Here is a 26,455-nt window from a genome sequence, read left to right as displayed (position 1 = left end):
TTATTTCATTCTTCTTTGATATCTTTCATCAGAATTTTGGGGTTTTCTTCATATAGATCTTATACATATTTTGTTAGATTTATACTTAGAATTTTAGGGTTGCTAATATAAATGATATTTTGTGCTTAATTTCAAATTCATTTGTTCACTGCCTGGTATTTAGGAAAGGGATTAACTTTTGTGTATTAATCTTTATCTTGCAACACTGGTATAATTACTTCTTTGTTCCAGGAGTTGTTTTGTTACTTCTTTTGAATTTCCTCCATAGAAAGTCATGTGGTCTTGAACAAAGATAGTTTTACTTTTTCTTTTCCAATCTATATACCTTTTATTTCCTTTTATTGTTTTAGTTCATTATTTAGAACTTCTAGTACAATGTTGTACTGAGAGAGGAGGGGGAATACTTGCCTTGTCCCTGATCTTAAGAGGGAAAACTTAGATTTTCATAATTAAGTATGATGTTAGCTTTGGAATTTTGTGTAGATGTTTTCTATCAAGTTGAGGAGGTTCCCCTCTATTTCCTATTTTGCTGAGAGTTTTTCTCATGAATGGGTGTTGGATTTTGTCAAATGCTTTTTTAAAAAATTCATTTTTTATTAGGCTCCACTCCTGGCATGGAGTCCAACATAGAACCTAAACTCAGGACCTTGAGATCAAGACCTGAGTTGAGATCAAGAGTCGGACACTCAACCAACTGAGTGACCCAAGCACCCCAAATGTTTTTTTAATACCCATTTATATGATCATATGATTTTTCTTCTCTGGTCTGTGACAGTTTACGTTATTTGATTTTCAAATGTTGAAATAGCTTTGCACGTCTAGAATAATTATCACTTGGTTATATATAATTCTTTTCATATATTGTTGCATTAAATTTGCTAATATTTTGTTGAGGATTTTGCACCCATGTTCATGAGAGGTCTTGGTCTGTGGTTTTCTTTTTTTACAGTGTCTTTGTCTCATTTGGTATTAGGATGAGATTTTAGAGAAATGGCATACTTTCTTTCTTAAATATTTAGTAAAATTCACTTATGAACATGCCTGGACAATATTGCCAGTTTTTAAAATGAATTTTCTTCATTTTTCATCTCAATGAAATATTAATTTATTTGTATCATGGATATTAATATTACACTGAACTTCTTTGAAGGTATTCTACACAGTCTAAACTGTGTTCAGGAGTGCTGAGACAAAATAATTAACTCTGGTATGTAGTCCCAACCTTGCAGCAACTTTATTCTTCTCAGTTAAGTGAGCGTGAGAGACTTAGTGTGTTACATATGAGAGTCCTTTGAACTGAGAGTAGGTGAATGTTGAAGTCTCCAGGAGACCATAGATTTGTTTTAAAATAGTGAAGCCACAGTCTCTGAGGAGGTAATTAAGAAGCCCCTAAAAAGTACCAGTATCCATATCCAGGCACTGGATATATGTTCTTGAATCCCTATCTCTACTTTTAAAGATAGGTGTGTTGTCTTTATTTAACTGATGAGGAAACTGGGATTCAAAGAAGTTAACTAATTTGGGGTGCCTGTGTGGATCAGTTGGTAGAGCATGTGACTCTTGATCTCAGGTTTACAAATTTGAGTCCCACATAAAATCTTAAAAAAGGAAAAACCCAAAAAACAGGTCAACTAATTTGCCCAAGTTCACAGTATAAATGCAGGTGTCAGGATCTGAACCTTGATCTTGTTCTTCTAAAGTCATATCCTTTCAAGTCATTACCAAGCTGCTCATAAAGGCAGAAACACAAAGTTTCTTGGTTCTAGAACGTATTTAAGATAGAACCAATGTTGGGACGCCTGGGTGGCTCAGTTGGTTAAGCAGCTGCCTTCGGCTCAGGTCATGATCCCAGCGTCCTGGGATCGAGTCCCACATCGGGCTCCTTGCTCCGCAGGGAGCCTGCTTCTCCCTCTGACTCTGCCTTCCACTCTGTCTGCCTGTGCTCGATCTTGCTCGTTTTCTCTCTGACAAATAAATAAAATCTTTAAAAAAAAAAAAAAAAAGATAGAACCAGTGTTGAGAAACGAGAGGACAGAATGCATGGCCTTTGGTAATGGGTTGACATAGTATAGAACATATTTGCCTCCAAATCTGGATAGAACTTGAACTAATTATTTAGTCCATGTGCGTCCTTACAAACTTTTAAGTGAGGATAGCAACACCTGCCTCACAAAATCATTGACCTTGTATCCTGCAACATATCTAGCACTGTGCCCAACACATAGGAGGGTTATGTAAATGATAATAACTTTCACCCCTTGATCCCTGTGATCTATGCTTAATATTCTTGCAAAACAAGTGGTTATAAACACTCCATCTATTTTTTCTAAAAAATTAGAAAACTTCAACATAACAGATTTATCTAAACAAGGTTAAATTTTATGAAAAATGTACCAAAATGTCCATATTTATTCAGAACTTGTGTTTCAGTTTATCTTGATCTCTGTTGGGAAAGTATTTGATGTTGGTCACATATGCCTACCATTTGTGTGGGATTCATTTTCTGATGCTCTCAGTGGTATTATATAATCTGATAATTATGAATGTATGTGACAACAGGGAAACAAAAATTAGAAATTGGGCTTGTTTCATAAAATCCAGGCTCTATGATCATAATAATGAATGTATAATGAATAATGAATGTGTTGGGTTGGCAATGAGCACAGTAGGCAATAAGAGGTATGCTCATAAGAGGTATGGGAAAACACTTTGCCCAAAGCACTCACTCTTCATCAAGCTTCTTTACTGCCCAAATTCCGCAGTACTCTTGGCATTCCCATATCCTCTGATCTGGGGAGAACTAGTCTTTTTGGGAGAGGTTATAGATTGAGTCATTCATTGTATCAGGCAATGAAAAATAAAGTCGATTGGTCTTTTCCTAAAAGCAGAGTATTAATAGAATAGGATGGCAAGAGAAAAGGACAAGAGAACAAGATGGAATGCAAATTTACTGTTTCACAGATGACTAGGCTCTCCCTGGTGTTAAGAAGGAGGGAGTTTGTATGCAATTTAATAACAGAAAATACCTATTTTATTTTTTTAAAGATTTTATTTTTAAATAATCTGTACACTCAACACAGGGCTCAAACTCATAACCCCCAAGATCAAGAGTTACACGCTCCACTGACTGAGCCAGCCAGGTGCCCTGAAAATACCTGTTTCTGACACACATAATGGGAGTTTTCACCAAATGGATGGGAATATAGTTGCTGAAATGTCCTTATCTACATATAGTTGTTACCAGTAATCTTTGGGGGAAAGTTATACTATCTTAAACTTGTAAATTAATATTCCTCTCTTTTTAATAGGGTTAACCATAAGAAATGAATTTTAATGTCTGGAATATCAAAGAGATGCTCAGTATTCCCTCAGGCTCTGGGTAAGTTTTCGGGTTATATACTCTGATACTGAGGATCTTAGAGTTGTATTGTTTTCATAGAAAACCCTTCCCTACCTATTAATTAGTAACTGAGTTACTTCTATAGCTTCTTCCCCTTCTCCTTCCTTCCTTTCACTGCACTCCCATCCTTGTCTTTTTCCTTTTGCTAATTTTCTGATTATAAAAACAATGTAAATTCAACTATGTGTGTTAATTGAGCAGCGGCTCTGTGTCCAGCACTGGGCCTAGAGACTATGGGGCCTGTGAGAATTAGACATGGCCCAACATCTAGAAACTCACATTGGTTGGAGCAATTACATTGAAACAGCAGGGAGCAAAATCAAGACAATGTTGAGGTACGTATTACATTGTGTGGTACCATATGTAGGTCCTGTGGAGTTAAGAGCCAGCTGTTGACAAGGCTCACTGAGATATTGCCCCTTCCACTACTCCACTGAAGTATTTACATTTGTGTCTGCCAGCCATGCAGTGGGCCTGCCATTGCTAACTTGGTGAATGTGCCCCAGAAGTAGTATATATTTATTAAGAGATTTCTAATTGCTTTTGGTATGTTTTATTATTGGATAGTTTATTTTCTTCCTAACACCTTCCTGAAGACAGTTATTAATTCAATAAAAACCTAGAGCACTGTGCTCTTTACTTCTTAAAAAGAAAAAAAAATGCTTACAGTTGATACAGAGTAAGGAAAATCTTTGTTAAATTCTAGATCATAGCTTTAAGATATAAATCCTACATATTTCTAGAAGTTCACAGTTTTTTTTTTCCAGTCCAGCTAATTATTCTCCTTGACCTAATAGGGGAGTCACAGAGAGCTATTTAAGCTATTTTGAGCAATGATTATGCAACCCATATTATAATATATGTGTGCAGCCCATTACCTTAGCTAATCTTAGAAAATGGTTCCATCAGTGAAGTAATTGCTCTTTCCTGTGCTGAACTATTAGAGTTTCTTTTTGTCTTGCATCAATATATGATGGTTCCTTTGGCTTAGGATATGTAGTTATATGCTATCAAATTATTTTAGATTTGGCTTATTTATTTCTTGGGGGGTGGAGAGAGAGCAAGGACAGGAGGAGGGGCAGAGGGAGAGCGAGAGAGAGAATCAATCTTAAGTGGGCTCTCTGCCCAGAGCAGAGCCCCAACTCAGGGCTCAGTCTTACCACTCAGATTATGACCTGAGCCAAAGTCAAGAGTTAGATGCTTAACCAAGTGAGCACCCAGGCGCCCCTAGCTTTAGCTTTTTTTTTTTTTTTTTAAGATTCTATTTATTTATTTGACAGACATAGATCACAAGTAGGCAGAGAGGCAGGCAGAGAGAGGAGGAAGCAGGCTCCATGCTGAGCAGAGAGCCCGATGCGGGGCTCCATCCCAGGACCCTGGGATCATGACCTGAGCAAAGGCAGAGGCCCCAACCCACTGAGCCACCCAGGCGCCCCTAGCTTTAGCTTTTTAAACAAGGAATGATTTGTGTTTGTATGTTGTAATGAAAAGGGTGTTTTTTCAAGTCATACAACAGCATTAAGTAACAAATTCTTACTGAGATCTCTTTGAAATAAAAACTTGAAGACTGTATTTTACTTGTCTGCCTGCTTTTATGCTGTCTCTGATATAGACTCAGTACACTGTGTTCAAGTGTGATTGTATCATTATCAGTATCACTCTCCCTTTAACAAAGATGTGTAGATATCCATGGGAAGCAAGTTGGAAGTCCACAGCTGGAAGTACAAGAATAAGACACTAAAGGTGTGAAAGGGAACACCACCTTGTTTCAAAAACAATGCTTAATGGATCCTTCTGTGCACAAATCTGAGTTGATCGTATTCTTCAGTCTGGATGGGGCCTAAATTAGTCTGCTGGGTTGCCAAAACAAAGTACCCTAAATTGGATGGCTTCAACAATAGAAATTTTATTTTCTCAGTTTTGGAGATTGGAAGTCCTAGAATCATATGCCAGCTGGATCATTTCTGGTGAGGGCTCCCTTCCTGGCTTGCTAACAACTGTCTTCTCTCTGTGTCCTCACGTGGAGGAGAAAAAAAGAAGGAGGGCAAACTCTCTAGTGTTTTTACTTGTAAGAACCTTAATCCCGTCAAGAAGACTCCCCCCTCAGGACCTTGTTTAACCCTAATTACCTTCTAAAGGCCCCATTTCCAAACACTGTCATGTTAGGGATTAGGACTTCAACATAGGAATTTTTTTTTTTTTAAGATTTTATTTATTTGACAGAGAGAGATCACAAGTAGACAGAGAGGCAGGCAGAGAGAGAGAGAGAGAAGCAGGCTCCCCACCAAGCAAAGAGCACGATGCGGGACTTGATCCCAGGACCCCGAGACCATGAGCCGAGCCGAAGGCAGCAGCTTAACCCACTGAGCCACCCAGGCGCCCAACATAGGAATTTTTGGAGAACACAAACATTCAGTCTGTAACTAAGGTGTCTTGTTTTTTATATTATGACTCCTACTCTCCCTATAATCCTGCTCCCTTCCTTCCCTGTAGGCACATTCTAGGAGAGTAATGGGAGTTCCAATTCACCTTCTACACACACACTTATATACTTGTTTGGTGTGGTATGATGTAGATTTAAAGGTTATATATTGCATGGAGCACTGGGTGTCGTGCATAAACAATGAATCTTGGAACACTGAAAAAACAAATAAATAAATGATCTGTTTTAATACAGCTAAAAAGTACTAAAAATAGTACTAATAGCTAACGATTTATTGTATATTGACTAGTCTTATATTTGTTTACTGAAATGTTCAGATTTCTTGTTCATTAAAAAACACTGGGTTCTTTGTATTCTAAAAAATGGTTAGGGGTGACTGGGTGGCTCAATGGGTTAAAGCCTCTGCCTTAATAAAATCTTTAAGAATAAAAAGTTATATAAATGATACAGAGTTCATTCAATTTTTACTTTTTCTGCACTCTAAATTTTTTGAGATTTATTCATGTGGTTATATGTAAATCTACTTTACTGCTTCTGACTAATGCATCAGTTATATGCATATACCATATTTTTATCTATTCCCTTAGTGATTAACAGATTCAACTTTCTTTTTTAGAGATAGTAAGTGAGAGAATGGGGGGTGGGAAGAAGGGGCAGAAGGAGAGAATCCCAAGCAGGCTCTATGGCCAGCACAGAGCCCTATATAGGGCTCGATTCCATGACCCTGAGATCATGACCTGAGCTGATATCAAGAGTTTGATGCCCACCTGACTGAGCCACCCAAGCGCCCCCCAGATTCAACTTTTTAAAAGATAATGTTCTTTTAATCCCTAAAGATTTCAGGAACGTTGATCCCCCAAAAGGTGTTATAGCCCACAGTGCTGTTGTATAAGGAATCATGGTGTCAGGCCTTAATGTCTGAATTTCCATCTGATTGTTCTCAAATTGCTATAATGAAAATGCCTGGCTTTCAGAATTTGTTTATGATTCTTTATAGGTAATAATGAGAGTGTTCAGGGGGCGAGGAGGTCAGAACAAACTAGTACTCTCCCCAGAATATTCTGAAATGAATAGCTGTGAATTATTATTTCATTTGTTCAGAATGTTTGTCCACTTGATATACTTCTCTTTTCTTGCTTAATTTCAGGACCACTAAGTCATCTAGCTGGAATAATAATCAGGCTGATTACTCCAGTCTCAGTGACTCCCAGTTCCTCTTTGGATCCCAGTTCTGTCCAGAAAGTTCAGAGACTCTGTCAGCACCCTTGGATGGTGTCCACGTGAGACATCCAAAACAATCACAACAGAATTCTCTGGACGTGAGTCTCATTTCCAGAATTTCTCTGCACAAATTTCATAGTCATCATGGAGATAAGCTATAAAGAAGACTTATTATGTTGGATTATATTTTAGAATTATACATTTCTAAGGTTACTCTCCTAAATGAATTTATACTTCATTGGTAACTCAGTAGTCTGATAGACTTGGTAGTCTAAAATCGAAAAATACATATATTGTAGAATATTGCCAGTACCTTGACCCTCAGGGAGAGAGAAATATTGCATGACATTTTCTAAGACATACTATTATTTATGAAAATTTCATAAGAGATAAGAGCTTTAGAAAAATGGGAATAAAGTAACATAAATTTTAAGTGGACATTTTTTCTAAGAAACTTTAGGTGCTTTGTGGATTTTAGTCTACTATGCTACATTATCTCCTTGAAGAGGGACATGAGGATTCTGAGGACTTAGTTAATGGAAAAGAGCCAGAATCAAGAACAAAGTCTCCTGAGTCCTCAATTTTTTGAGACCAACGTGTCTTCTTTCATGGGTCAGAATAATTTTTTTTTAAGATTTTATTCATTTGACAAAGAGATCACAAGTAGGCAGGGAGGCAGGTAGAGAAAGAGGGGGAAGCAGACTCCCTGCTGAGCAGAGAGCCCGATGTGGGGCTCAATCCCAGGACCCTGAGATCATGACCTGAGCCGAAGGCAGAGGCTTAACCCACTGAGCCACCCAGGCGCCCTGGGTCAGAAATATTTTTATATATTTATTTATTTTTGTCTAAAACTAGATTTAACTTTATATATAGACTTAACTGAATCAAATAGAGACTCCATGGATAAGATGAGGTCAGTGCTTTAAGATAATAGGGTATTCTCTCAGATAAGTATTTCAGTAAAAAAATTGGTACCCAGTGATATGAAGGAGGAAATGTACTCCCTGAATGTTTCAGAGTAATTTTTGCCCAAGAATGCAGAAAATGACTCATCACATGCCAGCATGCCTACTGTCCAGTCCATGTCAAACTTACCAACAAGTCTAGTTCAACTAGTAATTGACTTAAACTTATTATATAAACTTTAACATATCATCTCAGAGATAGCGTAAAGAATTCTGATATTGCCTTCAAATTTGTACAGCTGATTTTAAGCCATTTTAGCTGATACTTTATTTTTATTTTATTTTTTTTTTTAAGTTGGCTCCATACCCAACATGGGGCTTGAACTCATGACCTTGAGATTAAGAATCATGTGCTCTACTAGCTTAAGTCAGCCAGGCATCCTGTATACTTTTTTTAAAAAAAGATTTTATTTATTTGGCAGACAGAGATCACAAGTAGGCAGAGAGGAAGGCAGAAAGAGAGGGAGAAGCAGGCTCCCTTCTGAGCAGAGAGCCCGATGCAGGGCTCGATCCCAGGACCCTGAGATCATGACCTGAGCCAAAGGTAGAGCTCAGTGGCTTAACCCACTGAGCCACCCAGGTGCCCCTAATTTTTTAAGATTTTATTTGTTTATTTGAGAGAGAGCGAGCACAAGCAGAGGGAATGGCAGGCAGAGGGAGAGAGGAGAAGCGGACTCTCCCTGAGCAGGGAGCCAGAAATGATATGGGACTCAATCCCAGGGCCCTGAGATCATGACCTAAGCCAAAGGCAGACGCTTAACTGACTGAGCTACCCAGGCACCCGCAGCTGATATTTTTGGTATTTCTGGGCTGGTAAGGCAGAAACCTTATTAATAAAAAGAGTTGCTTTATTTTAATGTAATTTTCTAATATATATTAAATAAAAAGGAAATACTACATGCCATTTTGTTTTTTAGTATTGTGGTTTACACTTAAATGTGACTACATTGTGTAGAAAATAATGAATGCTATAAATATTTTCACATGTGAAATGCTGTGATTTTTTTTTTCATTTAACAGAGTGAACCTAGTATTTTCACAAAGTACCAGACAAAACCCCCGCTGTTTGGAGCAGATGCAAATGATAGAGGCTTATTTCCTCCACCTTTGTCAGTTGGAAAAGCAAAGGGCCTGTTGGAACAGTTTGAAGAGAAAAAGAAAAGGGCAAAAGACAAATGTGACAGGTATGCAAACCTTTCAAGTGGATGAGACATCTCTTTTGAGGGAAACAGAAAATAGAATATTAATAGTCAAATAATTCTATTTCATCATGATAACACTCTTGTCTTTATTTTAATGTAGCTCATCTAATAATTACTCTTTATAGCTCATCTAATAATTACTCTTTATTTATTTACTTGTCAGTGAGACTTGTGGCAGACTTGAATTTGGCTGCCATAGTTCTGGCCCTCTGAAAAAGTAAGCTAAAGGACTTCTTAGAGAAATACAATAGTCAAGAAATGTTATGTTTATTTTGCCAAAATTCTGCCTTTTAATTGTTCTCTTTTCAGATCACCAGAGTTAGGAAATTAGATAACAGTTGTTTTAGTGTTAAGAATATAGTACACGAATTCTTTTTCTTTTTAAAATATGTAATGCTTCACAAATTTGCGTGTCATCCTTGTGCAGGGACTATGCTAATCTTCTCCGTATGGTTCCAATTTTAGTATATGTGCTGCCGAAGTGAGCACAGCACATCAAATCTTTAAAAAGCTGATTCAAGCTATTCAGGTTGATTTTCTCACTTTGAAGTGTTGGTTTTTTTTTTTTGTTTTTTTTTTTAGATTTTATTTTTAAGTAATCTCTACACCCAGCGTGGGGCTTAAACCCATGACCCCGAGATTAAGAGTCGTATGTCACATGCTCCACTGACTGAGCCAGGCAGGTGCCCCAAAATGTTGGTGTGTTGTTTTTTTTAAAGTATTTTATTGTTAGAGAGAGAGAGATACGAGCGCAAGCACAGGCAGACAGAGTGGCAGGCTAGAGGCAGAGGAAGAAGCAGGCTCCCTGCCGAGCAAGGAACCTGATGCGGGACTGGATCCCACGATGCCGGGATCATGACCTGAGCCAAAGGCAGCCGCCCAACCAACTGAGCCCACCCAGGCGTCCCAATGTTGGTGTTTTTTAAGATATACCCTAAATTTTATGCACAGTCTTATTTGTTAGTTTTATTTATTTTTTTTAAAGGGATTATTTTTTTAAGATTTTATTTATTTATTTGACAGAGAGAGATCACAAGTAGGCAGAGAGGCAGGCAGAGAGAGAGAGGAGGAAGCAGGCTCCCTCTCTGCTGAGCAGAGAGCCCGGTACGGGACTCGATCCCAGCATCCCGAGATCATGACCTGAGCCGAAGGCAGCGGCTTAGCGCACTGAGCCACCCAGGCGCCCCTTATTTGTTAGTTTTATATTCATTTATTTACCTTAGCAAATACATGAGATAAATTAGGGCTCCTAAACTAATTCATAAATAAATAAGTTGAAGTCACTGAGGAAATTAAGTTGTTCATTTCTTGGTAGTAAATTATCAGGGAACATCTTTAGGTATCATGGAAATCAAAACACTGAAGCAGAGATATACTTTATTATTTCTGTGACAGTGAAGATGTATCACTTAGTGTTACCAATAGTACTTTCATGTTGAAAAGCCAGAATTTCTTTAGGGATTCTTAGACTAAGTATCCTTTCTCTTGAATACCTGTCTTCCTTTAGGGAGAAAAGCAAAATGCTCTATTTGAAGTGTTTGATTCTGTTGGTAAATAAACATGTCTTGGACACTGAGAGACTTCTTTCCCCTAGGAATCCAGGCTCTAGGACCCTACCAGTTTCTCAGAGGCCCCTCATGGCTATTAGGGGGCTATAGAGTACTTACCTTCTTACTCCGTCAGTTAGATCAATGTTAAATTTTTTTGTTCTCTGGACATGGGATAATATTTTGTTTGATCAAGATTTCTGCAGCAGGTCAGGCTGGCTGACTCTCTTGGTAGAGCATGCAACCCTTCATCTCAGGGTTGTGAGTTTGAGCCCCACGCTGGGTATAGTGATTACTTAAAAAAAAAAAAAAAGAAAGAAAGAAAGAAAGAAAGAAGAGAAAAAATTTATGCAGCTAAAATTTTTTTTTGAAATGTCAAATTTCAACATTTTCTTCTTTCCTTCCTTTCTCTCTCTTCCTATATCACTTTTTTTTGTAGTGAAATGAGTTTCTGTTAACAATTATTTACAAGATAGCAAAAATATGTAGCACTTAAATATTAAAATGAGGACTCTGAAGAATCTCTTTCCATTAAAAAACTCAAGCCTAAGGGCGCCTGGGTGGCTCAGTGGATTGAGCTGCTGCCTTCAGCTCGGGTCATGATCTCAGGGTCCTGAGATCGGGCCCCACATCGGGCTCTCTGCTCAGCGGGGAGCCTGTTTCTTCCTCTCTCTCTGCCTGACTCTCTGCCTACTTGTGATTTCCCTTTCTCTGTCAAATAAATAAATAAAATCTTTAAAAAAAAAAAAAACCTCAAGCTTAAGATATTGACTTATATGATGGGCACAAAAAAATCATAATTTTAATATATTCTGGCAAAAAAAACCGTAATATTTTTAAAAAGATTTTATTTATTTATTTGGCAGACAGAGATCACAAGTAGGCACAGAAGCAGGCAGAGAGAGAGGAAGGGAAGCAGGCTCCCTGCTGAGCAGAGAACCTGATACAGGGCTAGATCCCAGGACCCTGGGATCATGAACTGAGCTAAAGGCAGAGGCTTTAACTCACTAAGCCACCCAGGAGCCCCATTTAATAAATAAAAATCTTAAAAAAAAAAAAATAAACATAATTTACTATATGCCTCTGTAATTCCACTACTAAGCATTTACCCTAGGTAAATGAAAACTTATATCTACACAAAAAGCCTGTACAAAATTGTTTATAGCAACTTTGTTCGTAATCATCAAAAACTGGACACAACATGTATGTCCTTAAATAAATGAATTAACAAACCATGGTATGCCCATACAACAGAACACTACTCAGCAGTAAAAAATAATGAGCTACCCAACTACATGGGTGAATCTCAAAGACACTGTGCTGAATGAAAAAAAGAAGTCCAAAAGTTATATGCTATATGACTCCATTTACATGACATTCTGAGAAAGACAAAACTATAGAGATAGTGAATAGATCAGTGATTACGGGGTTAAGGATGTAGGCTGGATTTCACCACAAAGGGGAAACATGAAGGTTTTCTTTGAATACTGCCCTCCTTATTGTGGTAATGGTTACATGAATCCTGAATTTGTGTCAAAACTCAGAATTGTGGGGGCATCTGGGTGGCTCAGTGGGTGGCTCAGTGGGTTAAAGCCTCTGCCTTCAGCTATGGTCATGATCACAGGGTCCTGGGATTGAGCCCTGTATCGGGCTCTCTGCTTAGCAGGGAGCCTGCTTCCTCCTCTCTCTCTCTCTCTGCCTGCCTCTCAGCCCACTTGTGATCTCTGTCCATCAAATGAATAATTAATTTTTTTTTTTAATCTTAAAAAAAGGGCGCCTGCGCTGCCTTCAGCTCAGGTCATGATCTCAGGGTCCTGGGATCGAGTCCTGCGTTGGTCTCTCTGTTCAGCGGGGAGCCTGCTTCCCTCTCTCTCTCTCTGCCTGCCTCTCAGCCTACTTGTGATCTCTCTCTGTCAAATAAATAAATAAAATCTAAAAAAAAATCTTTAAAAAAAGTAATTAAAAGATATTATATGGGTTATGAGTGTCAACTACAATTTAAAAAGAGAGTAAAAGATATTGGGTGGCTCATTTATTAGCTAGGATTATATTCAACTGTTTATAACATATGTACACACTCTTAATAACAAAGATTTTAAAAGATAGATGTTTATAAATGCAAAAATCATCCTGAAGTATGTAGTCCAGGACTAGAATGGTAGCTTCATGGTTCTCAAGGATTTGGCTCCTTTCAGTACTCTGGTCTCGCATCTCTAAGGTGTGACCCCTGTCCTCGCAGTGCTTGGTGACTGCTGGAGTTCCAGCTGTTGTCAGAGTTCCAGACAAATGATGGATGAAGGAAAGAAGAAAAGGTATCTTCCTTTCCATTTAGGACTCTTCTTGAAGTTACATGTGACATTCCTTATACCTCACACTGGCTAAATCAGGGGAGTCTGGGAATGTCATCTATCTGGATGGCAGTGCATCTAGGGAGAAAAAAATCAGAATTCTGATTTCCAAGAAAGAAAATGAGGCCCCTTTTATGTTTTTGCAACAGCCTTGCAATTGCTAAGTGCTACCCATCGTGGAGAATTCTCCAAACCCAGCCACAAAATTAGTCCACTACAAATTCTGCTGCCCACTAACCCCTGCCCAGAGGATAGTAGACCCTCCCTGCACCCTTTTACCATTCTGCTAGAGGTCTATATTCCTTCTACTGGAGCCACAGCAACTAGAGAGAGAACTCACGGTTTTTTTCTCCTGACTCCTAGTCTGACAAGTTATGTGTCAGGGAAAGGGCCAGTTCAGGAGAAGCTAAGAAAGCAACCCCTCTGGCACTCTCAACCTCTAGCAGAAGAAAGATGCTCTGCTTCGCTCCAAGACTGCTAACCTGAAGAACTACTTAAAAAGAAAAGAGGGTCAGATACAAACCAGCCTAAAATAAAGACTGTGGACTTTCGACTCTAAGTACAAAGTTGTAAATGGTATAGTAGACGTTGCTTCCAAATGCTTTGGAAACCGAGGACAGGCTCCCAGCTCTGACTGGGGACATCAGGAAAGATTCCACCCAAAGGGGCACATGTAAACTGAATGGGAGTTTTGGGCAGAGATCTTGGGTCTGTCAGATCCTGAAGTGTGCTTCTTGAATCAGTTTACTCTGTGAACCTCCACTAGCAATGGTTTATATGATGGTGCTCTATTTTTAAAAATAAAAATGTATTGTTTCCTATGGACTTTTTTTTTTAAAAAGATTTTATTTATTTATTTGACAGAGAGAGACACAGCAAGAAAGGGAACACAAGCATGGGGAGCGGGAGAGGGAGAAGCAGGCTCCCTGCTGAGCAAGGAGCCAGATACAGGGCTTAATCCCAGGACCCTGGGATCATGACCCCAGCCAAAGGCAGACGCTTAACGACTGAGCTACCCAGGTGCCTTTCCTATGGACTATTTTTTAATCTTCTTTTTAGATTTAATAATCTTTAATGATTATGTTTTATTCCATATACAAAATAATTTCTAATGGTTGCATTGTACTCTATCATGGATTTTTCAGGGGGTTATGTTTTAGCTATTTTACACAGTATGGAAGAGTACCACAAATACACAATGGAAAAGGTTAATCTTTTCAATAAATGGTGTTAGAAAAACTGGCTCCATAGGAAAATAATGAAAAGGGACCCCTATCATATACCATACATAAAAATCAATTCAAAATGGATCAAAGCCTTAAACATAAGACTTGAAACTGTAGAACTCCTAGAAGAAAAAATAATAAATAGTTAAAATCTTCTTGACATTGGCATTGACCATGATTTCTTGGATATGACATCAAAAGCACAGGCAGCAAAACCAAAAATAGATAAGTGGGATAACATCAAACTAAAAATTTCTGCACAGAAAAGGAAGCAATCAACAAAATAAAAAGGCAGCCTACAGAATGGTAAATAAATTTACAAACCATATATCTAATAAAGGGTTAATAAATATATAAGGAGTTCCTACAGCTCAATAGTGTAAAAACAAATAGCCCAATTAGGGCTATTAATTAGCCTTAATTTGGCTATAAGGACAAAGAAACTGAATATACATATATGCAAAGAAGACATACTAATGGCCAACAAGTATATGAAAAAGGTGCTCAAGATCACTAGACATCAGAGAAATGCAAATCAAAACCACAATGAAATATCTTATATCAGGATGGCCATTACTAAAAAAACACAACAACTAAGTGTTGGTTAGAATGTGGAGAAAAATCATAAAAAAAAATGTGGAGAAAAAGGAACCCTTACATGCTGCTGGTAGGAATGTAAATTGGTGCAACCACACTTCTAAGTGTATATTCAAAGGAAATGAAATCAGGATCTCAAAGAGGTACCTGCATTACCATATTCATTGCAGCATTCTTTACAATAACCAAGACATGGAGGTAACCTAAGTATCCATCAATGAGTGAATAAAGAAAATGTGGTATATATACGATGGAATAGTCTTCAGCCTTAAAAAACAAGGAAATTCTGTCACTTGTGACAACATAGATGAACCTGGAGGATGTTAGGCTAAATTAAATAAGTCAGACACAGAAAGACAAATACAGTTGACCTTTGAACAGCACAATTTGAACTGTACAGTTCTACCTACATGTGAATTTTTATAGCACAGTACTGTATTTTATGATTTTCTTTTTTTTTTAAAGATTTTATTTATTTTTTGTCAGAGAGAGAGCACACGCAGGGGGAGAGGCAGGTAGAGAAGGTAGAGGGAAAAGCAGACTCCCGGCTGAGCAAGGAGCCCCGTGTGGGACTCAATCCCAGGACTCTGGGATCATGACCTGAGCCGAAGGCAGTGGACTAACCAACTGAGCCACCCAGGCATCCCTGTATTTTATGATTTTCTTAACATTTTCTCTTCTCTAGCTTACTTTATTGTAAGAATACAGTACATAGTACATATAACATACAAAATTTGTGTTAATTGGCTATTTGTGTTATCAGTTTCTGGTCAACAATAGGCTTTTATGTTTTGGGGAAGTCAAAATTTATATACAGATTTTCAAATGTGTGTGTTGGGGGGTCAGCTTCCCTAACCCCTGAGTTGTTCAAGGGCAAACTGTACTATGATACCACTTATATGAAGAACGTAAAATAGTTCAACTCAAAGAAGCAGAGTATAGTAGGATGACGGTTGCTGGGAACTGGAGTGTGGGACAAACCAGGGAGATATTAATTAAAGGGTACAGAGTTTCAGTTGACACAATATGAATAAATCCTAGAGATCTACTGTACCTCATAGTACCTATATTTAACAATACAGTATAGTAGGGGTGCCTGGGTGGCTTAGTGGGTTAAAGCCTCTGCCTTCAGCTCGGATCATGATCCCAGGGTCCTGGGATCAAGCCCCGCATCGGGCTCTCTGCTCCTGCTTCCTCCTCTCTCTCTGCCTGCCTCTCTGCCTACTTATGATCTCTGTCTGTCAAATAAATAAAATCTTTAAGAAAAAATACAGTATTGTATACTGTAAAATTTGCTAAGATGGTAAATTGTTTTTTAAAGATTTTATTAATTTATTTGACAGAGACAGCGCAAGTAGGCAGAAACAGGTAGGGAGAGAGGGGGAAGCAGGCTCTCCACTGAGCAGAGAGCCCAATGGGGGGCTCGATCCCAGAGGTTTAACCCACTGAGCCACCCAGGAGCACTAAGATGGTAAATGTTTTAAGTGTTTTTTTCACTTCTACTGCTATTAAATAGAGTAAGAGAAAGCTTTTGAGGGACGCCTGGGTGGCTCAGTCGGTTAAGTGTCTGTCTTCGGCTCAGGTCATGATCCCAGCGTCCTGGAATTGAGTCCCACATCGGCCTCCTTGCTCAATGGGAAGCCTGCTTCTCCTTCTTCCTCTGCCTGCTGCTCACCTACTTGTGTTCTCTCTCTCTCTGACAAATAAATTTAAAAATCTTTAAAAAAAAAAAAAAAGAAAGCTTTTGGAAGTGATGGATATGTTTTCAGAATAGATTGTGGTGATGATCTGATAGTGTATACTTATCTCCAAATTTGTATACATTAAATGTGTACAGCTTTTTACATGTCAACCTTAATTCAATAAAGTGATTAAAAAAATATATAGCTTGAATACTAACCAGTCAGAACAAATGCTGACTATAAGCAATTGACACAGCTATGTCCTCATGCAAGATTGCTGTCAACTTTGCATGTACTATGATTTATATAAAAACATTGTTATTGGACATCTCAGTAAGCAGAAGATTTGATTCAATAAGTTTGATGAATTTTTTTTTTAAGATTTTATTTATTTATTTGACCGACAGATCACAAGTAGGCAGAGAGGCAGGCAGAGAGAGAGAAGGGAGGAAGCAGGCTCCCTGCTGAGCAGGGAGCCCGATGTGGGGCTTGATCCCAGGACCCTGGGATCATGACCTGAGCCGAAGGCAAAGGCCTTAACCCACTGAGGCACCCAGGTGCCCCTGATCAAATTTTTTAATAAAGAAGATCACTCAATTTGAGTGGATATTAAAACCACATTCAAAAACACCACTAGGTAAACTCACTGAACATAGAGAGTTGAATTTTTTTTTACGCATATCACTGAAGCTTATAATCAAGTACCTGTCACAAAGGAAGACTCAATAAATAGTTGTTGAGGGGCACCTGGGTGGCTCAGTCGGTTAAGTGTCTGCCTTCAGCTCAGGTCATGATCCCAGGGTCCTGGGATCAAGTCCCACATGGGGCTCCTTGCTCAGCAAGAAGCCTGCTTCTCCCCCTCTCTCCCCCTTTGCTTGCATTCCCTCTCTCGCTGTGTCTCTCTCTTGTCAAATAAATAAAATCTTTAAAAAAAAGTTGTTGAAAAAATGAGTGGATTTTCAAAGCGAAATAATTAACTAACATTGGACAGTACAGAAATTACCTCCATTCTTAAAAACAGATTGTGGGGTGCCTGGGTGGCTCAGTTGGTTAAGCAACCGCCTTCGGCTCTGGTCATGATCCTGGAGTCCCGGGATCGAGTCCCACATCGGGTTCCCTGCTCTGCAGGGAGTCTGCTTCTCCCACTGACCTCTCTTCTCTCATTCTCTCTCTCTCTCTCTCTCATTCTCTTAAAAAAAAAAAAAAAAAAAAAAACAGATTGTGTGTGTGTGTGTGTGTGTGTTTTAGTACAGATAAACAATTTCCTAATTGACTTTTTCTAGAGAAAAGATTAAGTCATAGTTGACTTCCTATGAATCTATACATGATATCAGCTGGGTGGGAAATCTCTACTTTTAAGCAACATTTTTCTATTTTATTTTGTTAAAAAATAATAAAAATGTCTTCCAAGCGAACACTAGCTTTTTATGAAAGTTTCAATTATCAAGCTTTTAATGTTTTCATTGTTTATTAAGCATCTTAATTTAACGACTTTGGGTAAATCAGAACTTAACATTTCAATTTAGACAGGTGGAATCAAGAATTAATAAACAGTTAAGGTAATGGGAGCTATCACTTACACATAAACACTTCACTATAGGGACACCTGGGTGGCACAGTCTATTGAGTGTCTGACTCTTGGTTTTGGCTGGGGTGGTGGTCTTCTGGGCCTGAGATCCAGCCCTGCATCAGGCTCTCTACTTAGCACAGAGTTGGCTTAAAGACTCTCTTTCCGGGGCGCCTGGGTGGCTCAGTGTGTCGAGGCCTCTGCTTTCGGCTCGGGTCGTGATCTCAGGGTCCTGGGATTGAGCCCCACGTCAGGCTCTCTGCTCAGCAGGAAGCCTGCTTCCCTCCTCTCTCTGCCTGCCTCTCTGCCTACTTGTGATTTCTCTCTGTCAAATAAATAAATAAATTCTTAAAAAAAAAAAAAAAAGACTCTCTTTCCCTGTCCCTTTGCCTGCCCCCACCTCTCAAAATAAATCTTTTTAAAAAAATTCAATAGGGGCGCCTGAGTGGCTCAGTGGGTTGAGGCCTCTGCCTTTGGCTTGGGTCGTGGTCCCAGGGTCTTGGGATCAAGCCCTGTGTCGGGCTCTCTGCTTGGTGGGGGGCGTGCTTCCCCCTCTCTCTCTGCCTGCCTCTCTGCCTACGTGTGATCTCTGTCAAATAAATAAATATATATATAATATATATGTATATATATTTATATACTATGTATATAATTTTATATTGAAATATATATATTTGTTTCAATATAAAATTATATACAAACAGTATTTAATTTGTATAATATAGTTTTCCCTGTTGGGAGCACTGGTTTCCAAATGTACTAATAAGGAGTGAGGTCCTACGGATAAAGAATCACTCTCAACTGGTGGTATACCATGGTATAACTGGTAGTATAATAGAGTAGGGGTTTTCATGAGCAGCATTTTTGTAGCATTATTAGACTTTAGACATCTTTATGTTTTTATTTTTAAAGATTTTATTTCAGAAAGAGAGAGGGTGCTTAGGTGGGGAGAGACAGGTCAGGGGAGAGGGAGAAGCACGGTCTCTGCTGAGCAGGGAGCCTAATATGGAGCTTGATCCCAGGACCCTGAGATCATGACCTGAGCCAAAGGCAGACGCTTAACCCACTGAGCCACCCAGGTGTCCCAATTTTTTTTAAATTTTTTATTTTTTATAAACATATATTTTTATCCCCAGGGGTACAGGTCTGTTTGTATTTTTTTAATAAAAATTTTACAGGTATGTATTTTTTAAAGATTTTATTTATTTATTTAGGGAGAGTGAGTGGGAGGAAGGAGAGAAAGGATCTCAAGCAGACTCTGGGCTGAGTGTGGAGCTGGTCATAGGGCTTGATCCATGACCCAAGATCATGACCTGAGCCAAAACCAAGAGTTGGATGCTCAACCAAGTGAGCCATCCATGCTTTCCATACATGTACACAGGTTTTAGAAATATAGTTAGGGGGGTGCCTGGGTGGCTCAGTCGGTTGAGCATCTATCTGCCTTTGACGGGGTCATGATCCTAGGTCCTAGGATTGGGCCCCACATCAGGCTCTCTGCTCAGTGGGGATCCTGCTTCTCCCTCTCTGCCTGCTGCTCTGCCTGCTCTCTCTGTCAAAATCTTTAAAAAAAAAAAAAAAAGCCACATATGCACACACACATACACATACTTAAAAAAAATACGATTAGGGGTGCCTGGGTGGCTCAGTTGGTTAAGCAACTGCCTTTGGCTCGGGTCATGATCCCAGGGTCCTGGGATTAAGCAACTGCCTTTGGCTCGGGTCATGATCCCAGGGTCCTGGGATTGAGTCTCACATCAGGCTCGTCCTGCTTGGTGGGGAGCCTGCTTCTCCCTCTGCTTCTGCTTGCCATGCCCCCTGCTTGTGCTCTCTGTCAAATAAATAAAATTTAAAAATAAAATTAGGATTATAGTGAAAAACAGCAGGCCTATCTTTCCCCACTTTTAATTCCCTTTTGCTTTTTGAACCAACTTGCAACCCTTTTAGCTACGCTAAAAGCTATGTATTTAGGTGCATATATCTTATGGCATATGCTAGCTAGCTTATATTGTCATTTCTTGTTTTTTTTTCAGCTTCAGAGAATGACTTTCTACCCTGGAATAAGAATTTGCTTCTCGGCCTCCTCCACCATAAACTCTCATCTTCCACCATTTTAGTTAAAATTAGTTTTCATTTGAGATGCCTGGGTGGCTTAAATGCTTAAGCACTTGCCTTCGGCTCAGGTCCTGATCCCAGTGACCTGGGATCAAGTCTCACATTGGACTCCTTGCTCAGTGGGGAGCCTCTTTCTTCCTCTGCCTGCTGTTCCCCCTGCTTGTGCTCTCTCTCTCTGACAAATAAAATCTTTAAAAACAAAAATCAGCTTTCAATTGTTAAATCCTTATCTAGATATCCTAGAAAAATATATATATATATATATCTCATGATTAAATTTTCCTAACGTTAAAAATTACCTTGTTTCCTTTTCTGCTGAGTTTTCTATATAGGAATCACAGTTTATTCCCAAATTTTGCAGCAGGACTAAAAAAGACCTTGTTTTTTTTTTTATTTCTTAAAGATTATGAGAGAAAGAAGGTGTGTGTGTGTGTGTGTGTGTGTGTGTGTGTACGCACGCACACAAGAGAGAGAGACAGACAGACAGACACAGGCAGACAGAGACAGAGAGCATGAGCGGGGGGAACCCAGTATGGGGCTCAATCCCAGGACCTGGGATCATGATTTGAGCTGAAGGCAGATGTTTAACTGACTGAGCCATCCAGGCACCTCAGAAGCTTCCTTGTTTTATACCCAAACACATCAGAAATTCTTCAGTGTCGTTTTCTTCTCAGAGTCATCTTCCTAATTCTGATCTGAACTTGGTACACTCTTGCTCTGCAGTGCAGCTGTCATCCTGAGTCCTCTCTTCACCGTCATCCTAAGCGTTCCTACCTCCCCTCTCTTGAATTACCACTTCCTCTCTCCTGTGTTGGATTCTTTGTTACTTTTTTTTTAAGAATTTTTTTTTTAAGATTTTATTTATTTATTTGACAGAGATCACAAGTAGGCAGAGAGGCAGGCAGAGAGAGAGAGGAGGAAGCAGGCTCCCCGCTGAGCAGAGAGCCTGATGCGGAACTCGATCCGAGAACCCTGGGGTCATGACCTGAGCTGGAGGCAGTGGCTTAACCCACTGAGCCACCCAGGCACCCCGGATTTTTTGTTACTTTGATCCTATGTCCTTTTAGTTCTTAGTTTCCTCCTTGGATTTGGTGAAACATATATTCCAAAAACTTCCTGACAACAGGTACATGGCACCTAAATAATTTTTTGAGGGCGCCTGGGTGGCTCAGTGGGTTAAGCCGCTGCCTTCGGCTCAGGTCATGATCTCAGAGTCCTGGGATCGAGTCCCGCATCGGGCTCTCTGCTCAGCGGAGAGCCTGCTTCCCTCTCTCTCTCTCTGCCTGCCTCTCCATCTACTTGTGATTTCTCTCTGTCAAATAAATAAATAAAATCTTTAAAAAAAAAAAAAAAAAAAAAAAAAAAAATTTTTTGAGACATTGCTTATCTGAAATTCTTTATTTTCCCCTCATACTTGATTGCAAATTAGGCTAGATATAGAATTCTAGATTGGAAATTATTTTTCCCCAAAATTTCTAGTTGCTGTCATCACCACATCATTTTATATGTTGCTTTTAAGAGGTCTATGCCATTCTGAGACCTGATCCTGTATATATCACTTGCCTTTTGCTTTCTGCAAGTTTTTAAGGCCTTCCCATTATCTGTAGACTTCTGAAATTTTACAGTAGTGTGATTTCATGTGGCACATCATCATCTTTGGGCATCAATGAGTTCCTTTTGACCTATAAACTTGTAGGGTTTTGTTCTGGGAATTTTTCTTTTGTTATCTTTGAAAATCTATTTTTATTCTTCTTTCCTTTGAATCTCTAGTTTTGGGTGTATATTGAATCTCCTGCATTTATCCTCTTTTTTTTTTTTTCCTGCTGATCTATTTTCCATCTCTTTGTATTTTGTTCTATTTTATGTCCTATTTCCTTAACTGTATCTTCTCTAACTATTCTACTTGTTTCTGCTATTTTTAATTTCTAGATCCCTTTCTTATTCTCTGCTTTTATAATTCAATAGCTTTCTGTTATTAATATCCTTAATTTTTTAAAGATTTATTTGTGAAAGAGAATGCACATGTCTGCATGTGGGAGCGGGGGGAGGGCAGAGAGAGAATAAACCAGACTGCCCGCTGAGCCTGGAGCCTGGCACAGTTAACCCCATGACCCTGAGGTTATGGCCTGAGCTGAAATCAAGAGTCAGATGCCCAACTGACTGAGCCACACTGGTATTCCTAACTCATTAGCTATTTTATTTTAAATATTTTTAGTTTGCTTAGTTTGCCTGGCAATGGTCACAAAAAGTCTATGTTCTTGTCTTTTATAGCTGGACACTAAAATTATATTTTTCAGGTAATGTCCCAATCTCTTTCATAAAAAGCATAAGGTTTGTAGACCCCTAATGATTCTATAAAATCCTCCTTTTATTTATTTATCTTTTAAAGATTTTATTTATTCATTTAGGAAGAGAGAGAGCACATGAGGGGCAGAGGCAGAGAGATACTCTTAAGTAGACTCCTCACTGAGCAGGGACCACCTCCCCAACATGGGGCTTCCTCCCATGACCCCAAGATCATGACTCCAAGATCACAACTTGAGCCAAAAACAAGAGTTGGCTGCTTAACTGACTGAGCTACCTAGCCTCCCCCAAATTCTCCTTTTAAAGTCAAATCGGTGGAGCATCCACAAGACTTGGTATGAAGAGTAGTCCATTTTAGGGTTCAAAAACTGAATCTGCATTTATATTGCAAAGAGTGAAGAAACAAAACCAGTAAAAAATTTTAATGGCAGTTCATGTCTGAATCTTTTCAAAAGTGGGATATTTATTGAGGAATAATTCTTATAGTTTCTTTTTCATTAAATTAATATTGCTGGGACACCTTGGTGGCTCAGTTGGTTAAGCTTCCAACTCTTGGTTTTGGCTCAGGTCTTGATCTCACAGTTGTTAGACCATGATCCAGGACAGGCTCTGCACTTAGCACAGTTTTCTTTGGATTTTTTCTTCCTCTCCCTCTGCTTCTCCCCAACTATAATAAATAAATAAATAAATAAATAAATAAATAAATAAAATCTTTGGGGTGGGGAGAGAGATACACCTGGGTGTCTCAGTGGGTTAAGCCTCTGACTCTTGATATCTTAGGTCATAATCTCAAGGTCATGAGATGAAGCCAGAGTAGGCTCCATGCTCAGTGGGGAATCTGCCAGAGATTCTCTGTCTCTTTCTCCTTCTGTCCTATTCTCTCTGCCTCTCAAAATAAATAAATAAAATCTTTAAAAAAAAGAAATTAATATTACTCACAGAACTATCTCTACCCATTCTTACACTCAAAGAAATAGTCATTAGACTAAAATGTTTCCAGAAATTTTGGACTACCAGAAGGAAGTCACTAGCTTCTGAAGCCATTGTTGCTATGAAAATGAAAGCTGGTCCGTTTTACTGTAGTAACCACTTGAGTTGCTAGTATTTGCTTATTTAAGATACATGGAGAGTAAATTTTAAAAAGAAATAAGTGGTTTGTTTTGGCAATGGTCAGAAAAAGTCTATGTTTTCATTTTTTTGTAGCTGTACACTAAAATTTTTCAGGGTTGAGTCTCCAAGTCTAATCAAGCACTGTTTTGATGCTCTACCAGGTGAAGTCCTGCCATGTTCATGGAATCAATTTTGTTACATACTTTTAGTATTCCACAAGGATTTAATTTCTTTTTTCTCGTTTATTGTAGTGAGACTCTATACAACCTCATTTCACATATCAGAGAAAGCATTCACAGGGTAAGTAGAGCTACATGTCAAAGAATTAGAACATTTTACATTTTATGAAGTTTACTATTTACATTGACCTTAATTCATATAGGATTGTAGTATTTTAACTATCTTTTTAAAAATCACTTAATGACGATACTCCAAGTTAGTAAAATAAGGCAATGGTCTGTGAATTCATTCTTAATTTGGGGTTGCTTAGTTGCAGACATCTGTGGAAAAGTCTGAGGAACATCTCAGCTCAAGAAGCCAATCTATTTTGGATGGTTTGGAGACCCTGGCCAAGACCTGTGAGTATCTTGTATTTGAGGTTATCAGCAGAGGGCACTAGTGAGCAGTGAACTGAACTTTTTGACCCTACCCATGTTTCCTGTCAGGGGTGAGGTTCTGTAGTGTGGCAGATGAGATGATGGGTACATTAGGTTAGCCCTGAAGAGATGTGGATCACGCTCAGCTGGGTAGTGGGGCCCACCTAGATGTTGGGAATGTTCCTGGTCCCTAGATGCCCTCTGTGAAGCATTAATCCTCCACCAGTAATCCCGCTGCCTCGGTAGCTCTGCCAGATTTCTCATCTCACTGCCTCAAGTGAATCAGCAGCATCCCTGAGTCCCTAACGAGTTGCTAGCTGTGCTGTCTATAAAGACATTTTTCCCTTAGGACTTAGAAATAAAGACTGCTCCCTTAGGAGTTAGAAATACTCCAGTCACCTCATCTTCTTCTTGCTTGCCTTGGTTTCAATGAGAGCTGTTTTGTAGTGAATCACAACATCTTTCTCCATTCCAGTTAGTGGTCTGTAAAGTCTCCTGTTCTACCAATTAGTGATTTATGTTTAGATAAAACTATGGGCCTGGCTCTTATGAAACAGAAGAGTCATAACACTGCTGCTCTTGGGGGTGGACACCTCTGTAGGACCAGCAGCTTCTCAACTAAATAGCAAGATGATGACGGCATCTGCACTTGTTTGGATTTGTCTGCGTGTTTAATTTTTTATTTTAAACAAATTGAAGTCAACTTATTTAAATGCCTTGGAATGGATTGCTCATGATTTACAAAAATTGATGCCTTTGTGTGGTTTAGAAATTAATCTCCATCTGTCTGCCAAAAAGCACTGTACTGTCTGCTGGCTTCCAACCTGGGTATCCCACACACAGGGCAACTGTGCGTCTGTTTGGAAATCCGTTCTGGAAGCCTGGGACTGTTGCCCTCACAAGAAGTAGCAAGACAAAGAGCAGAAGCATATCAGGAGTGCTTCCTTTGTATAGCATGTTGGAATAACTCATAGTGCATTCCTGAGGAAAGCACTCCTTTTGCTTTCTACATTTGAAACTAGGTGAAGTACAAAAAGGAGGATTGCAGGCAGCGACGGTATGACATTCTTAGCTCAGATCAGGGAATGGAAGTGCCCAATCTCCCAGTACAAGATCAAGGTGGAGGGAGGACTAAAACCGGGTCTGGGTTATGTAGGCAGAGGGACCCTGATCCTTCATCCTGATGGTTCCTTTTTAGAGGATAAGACTCAGGACAAAGAGCCACATTGATAGGGCAAACAGTAACAGACACTGTGGCATGATATTATTTACAAAGCCGATAATTTTTTAAAAGATTTTATGTAGGTATGTATTTAAAGATCTTGAACAGGGGAATGGACAGAGAGAATGGGAGAGAGCAAATCTCCAGCAGACTCCACACTCAGCATGGAGCCCGAGTTGGGATCAATCAGGTCCCGATCCCAAGACCCTGAGATCATGACCTGAGCTGAAATCAAGAGTCAGATGCTTAACCAACAGCTACCCAGGTAATCCTAGAAAGCCTGATTATTCTTGAAAATGGCACAAGTATCCTGTTCAGAGTCATTCCTTTTCTTGACAAGTAGTGATCAGGATCAGGAAGTTAGTCATTGAAAAAGGAACCAGACAAATCCTCTATCATCATATGGTATGGCCCAGTCTAGCTGTCCTGAAGCACTGAATCTGCCAGTCAGTACAGTCTGCAGCCTTCAGTATGCGCTCACTGTGGCTCACAAGGGAAAGGGAAAGATATTGTGCGAAAATGCTCTTGTGTTAATAATGTAATGGGTCCTTTCACAGAATGCGGTCATGAAAACTTTCCCCAGTCACAGTCTGTCTGTTCAACCAGAGGGATCCCTCAAAGTCGTCTAATCTAACTCCTCTTGTCCTTCAGGTGAGGACTAAGGACCAGAGTAATAGAGAATGAGTTACCAAGGCCATTCGCATCCTACTTTAATTTAGGTTTTGGTGGGCTAATTAGTAAAGAGCACTACTACCTAATAGGTATCAGTTCTATTGAAAAATAAGATCATTAGGAAAATAAAAAGGAGTGCTATTGAAAATCAGAAAGTGGGGGCTCCTGGGTGGCTCAGTCGGTTAAGCATCCAACTCTTGATCTCAGGGTTGTGAGTTCAAGCCCCATGTTAAAATAATAA

The 26,455-nt window shown here is 39.2% G+C and overlaps 1 protein-coding gene and 1 non-coding gene across 5 annotated transcripts in view; one reads left to right on the top strand and one right to left on the bottom strand.

Annotated features, from left to right (window-relative positions):
* IHO1 (interactor of HORMAD1 1) overlaps positions 1-26,455 on the top strand; it is a 43,576-nt gene that overhangs the window by 9,416 nt on the left and 7,705 nt on the right. For 2 of the 4 annotated variants that reach the window (XM_004760670.3, XM_004760668.3), the window contains 6 exons: positions 3,309-3,379; positions 5,319-5,367; positions 6,991-7,162; positions 9,050-9,213; positions 23,976-24,024; positions 24,215-24,302. In XM_004760670.3, the coding sequence (XP_004760727.1) occupies positions 3,334-3,379; positions 5,319-5,367; positions 6,991-7,162; positions 9,050-9,213; positions 23,976-24,024; positions 24,215-24,302 (568 nt within the window). In that variant the 5' untranslated portion in view covers positions 3,309-3,333. The remainder of the gene's footprint in view (positions 1-3,308; positions 3,380-5,318; positions 5,368-6,990; positions 7,163-9,049; positions 9,214-23,975; positions 24,025-24,214; positions 24,303-26,455) is intronic. The other 2 variants (XM_004760674.3, XM_013060746.2) reach the window with 1 other exon arrangement.
* On the bottom strand, positions 9,614-9,720 carry LOC123394483. Its single transcript, XR_006609258.1, has one exon. It is a non-coding gene; the product is annotated as a U6 spliceosomal RNA (small nuclear RNA).

Source organism: Mustela putorius, unplaced genomic scaffold (assembly GCF_011764305.1).
Source record: "Mustela putorius furo isolate JIRA1106 unplaced genomic scaffold, ASM1176430v1.1 tig00000095_pilon_pilon_pilon, whole genome shotgun sequence".
In the NCBI taxonomy this organism is placed as follows: domain Eukaryota; kingdom Metazoa; phylum Chordata; class Mammalia; order Carnivora; family Mustelidae; genus Mustela; species Mustela putorius.
Note: the sequence above shows the minus strand (reverse complement) of the source record. Positions and strands in the feature narration are given on the sequence as shown.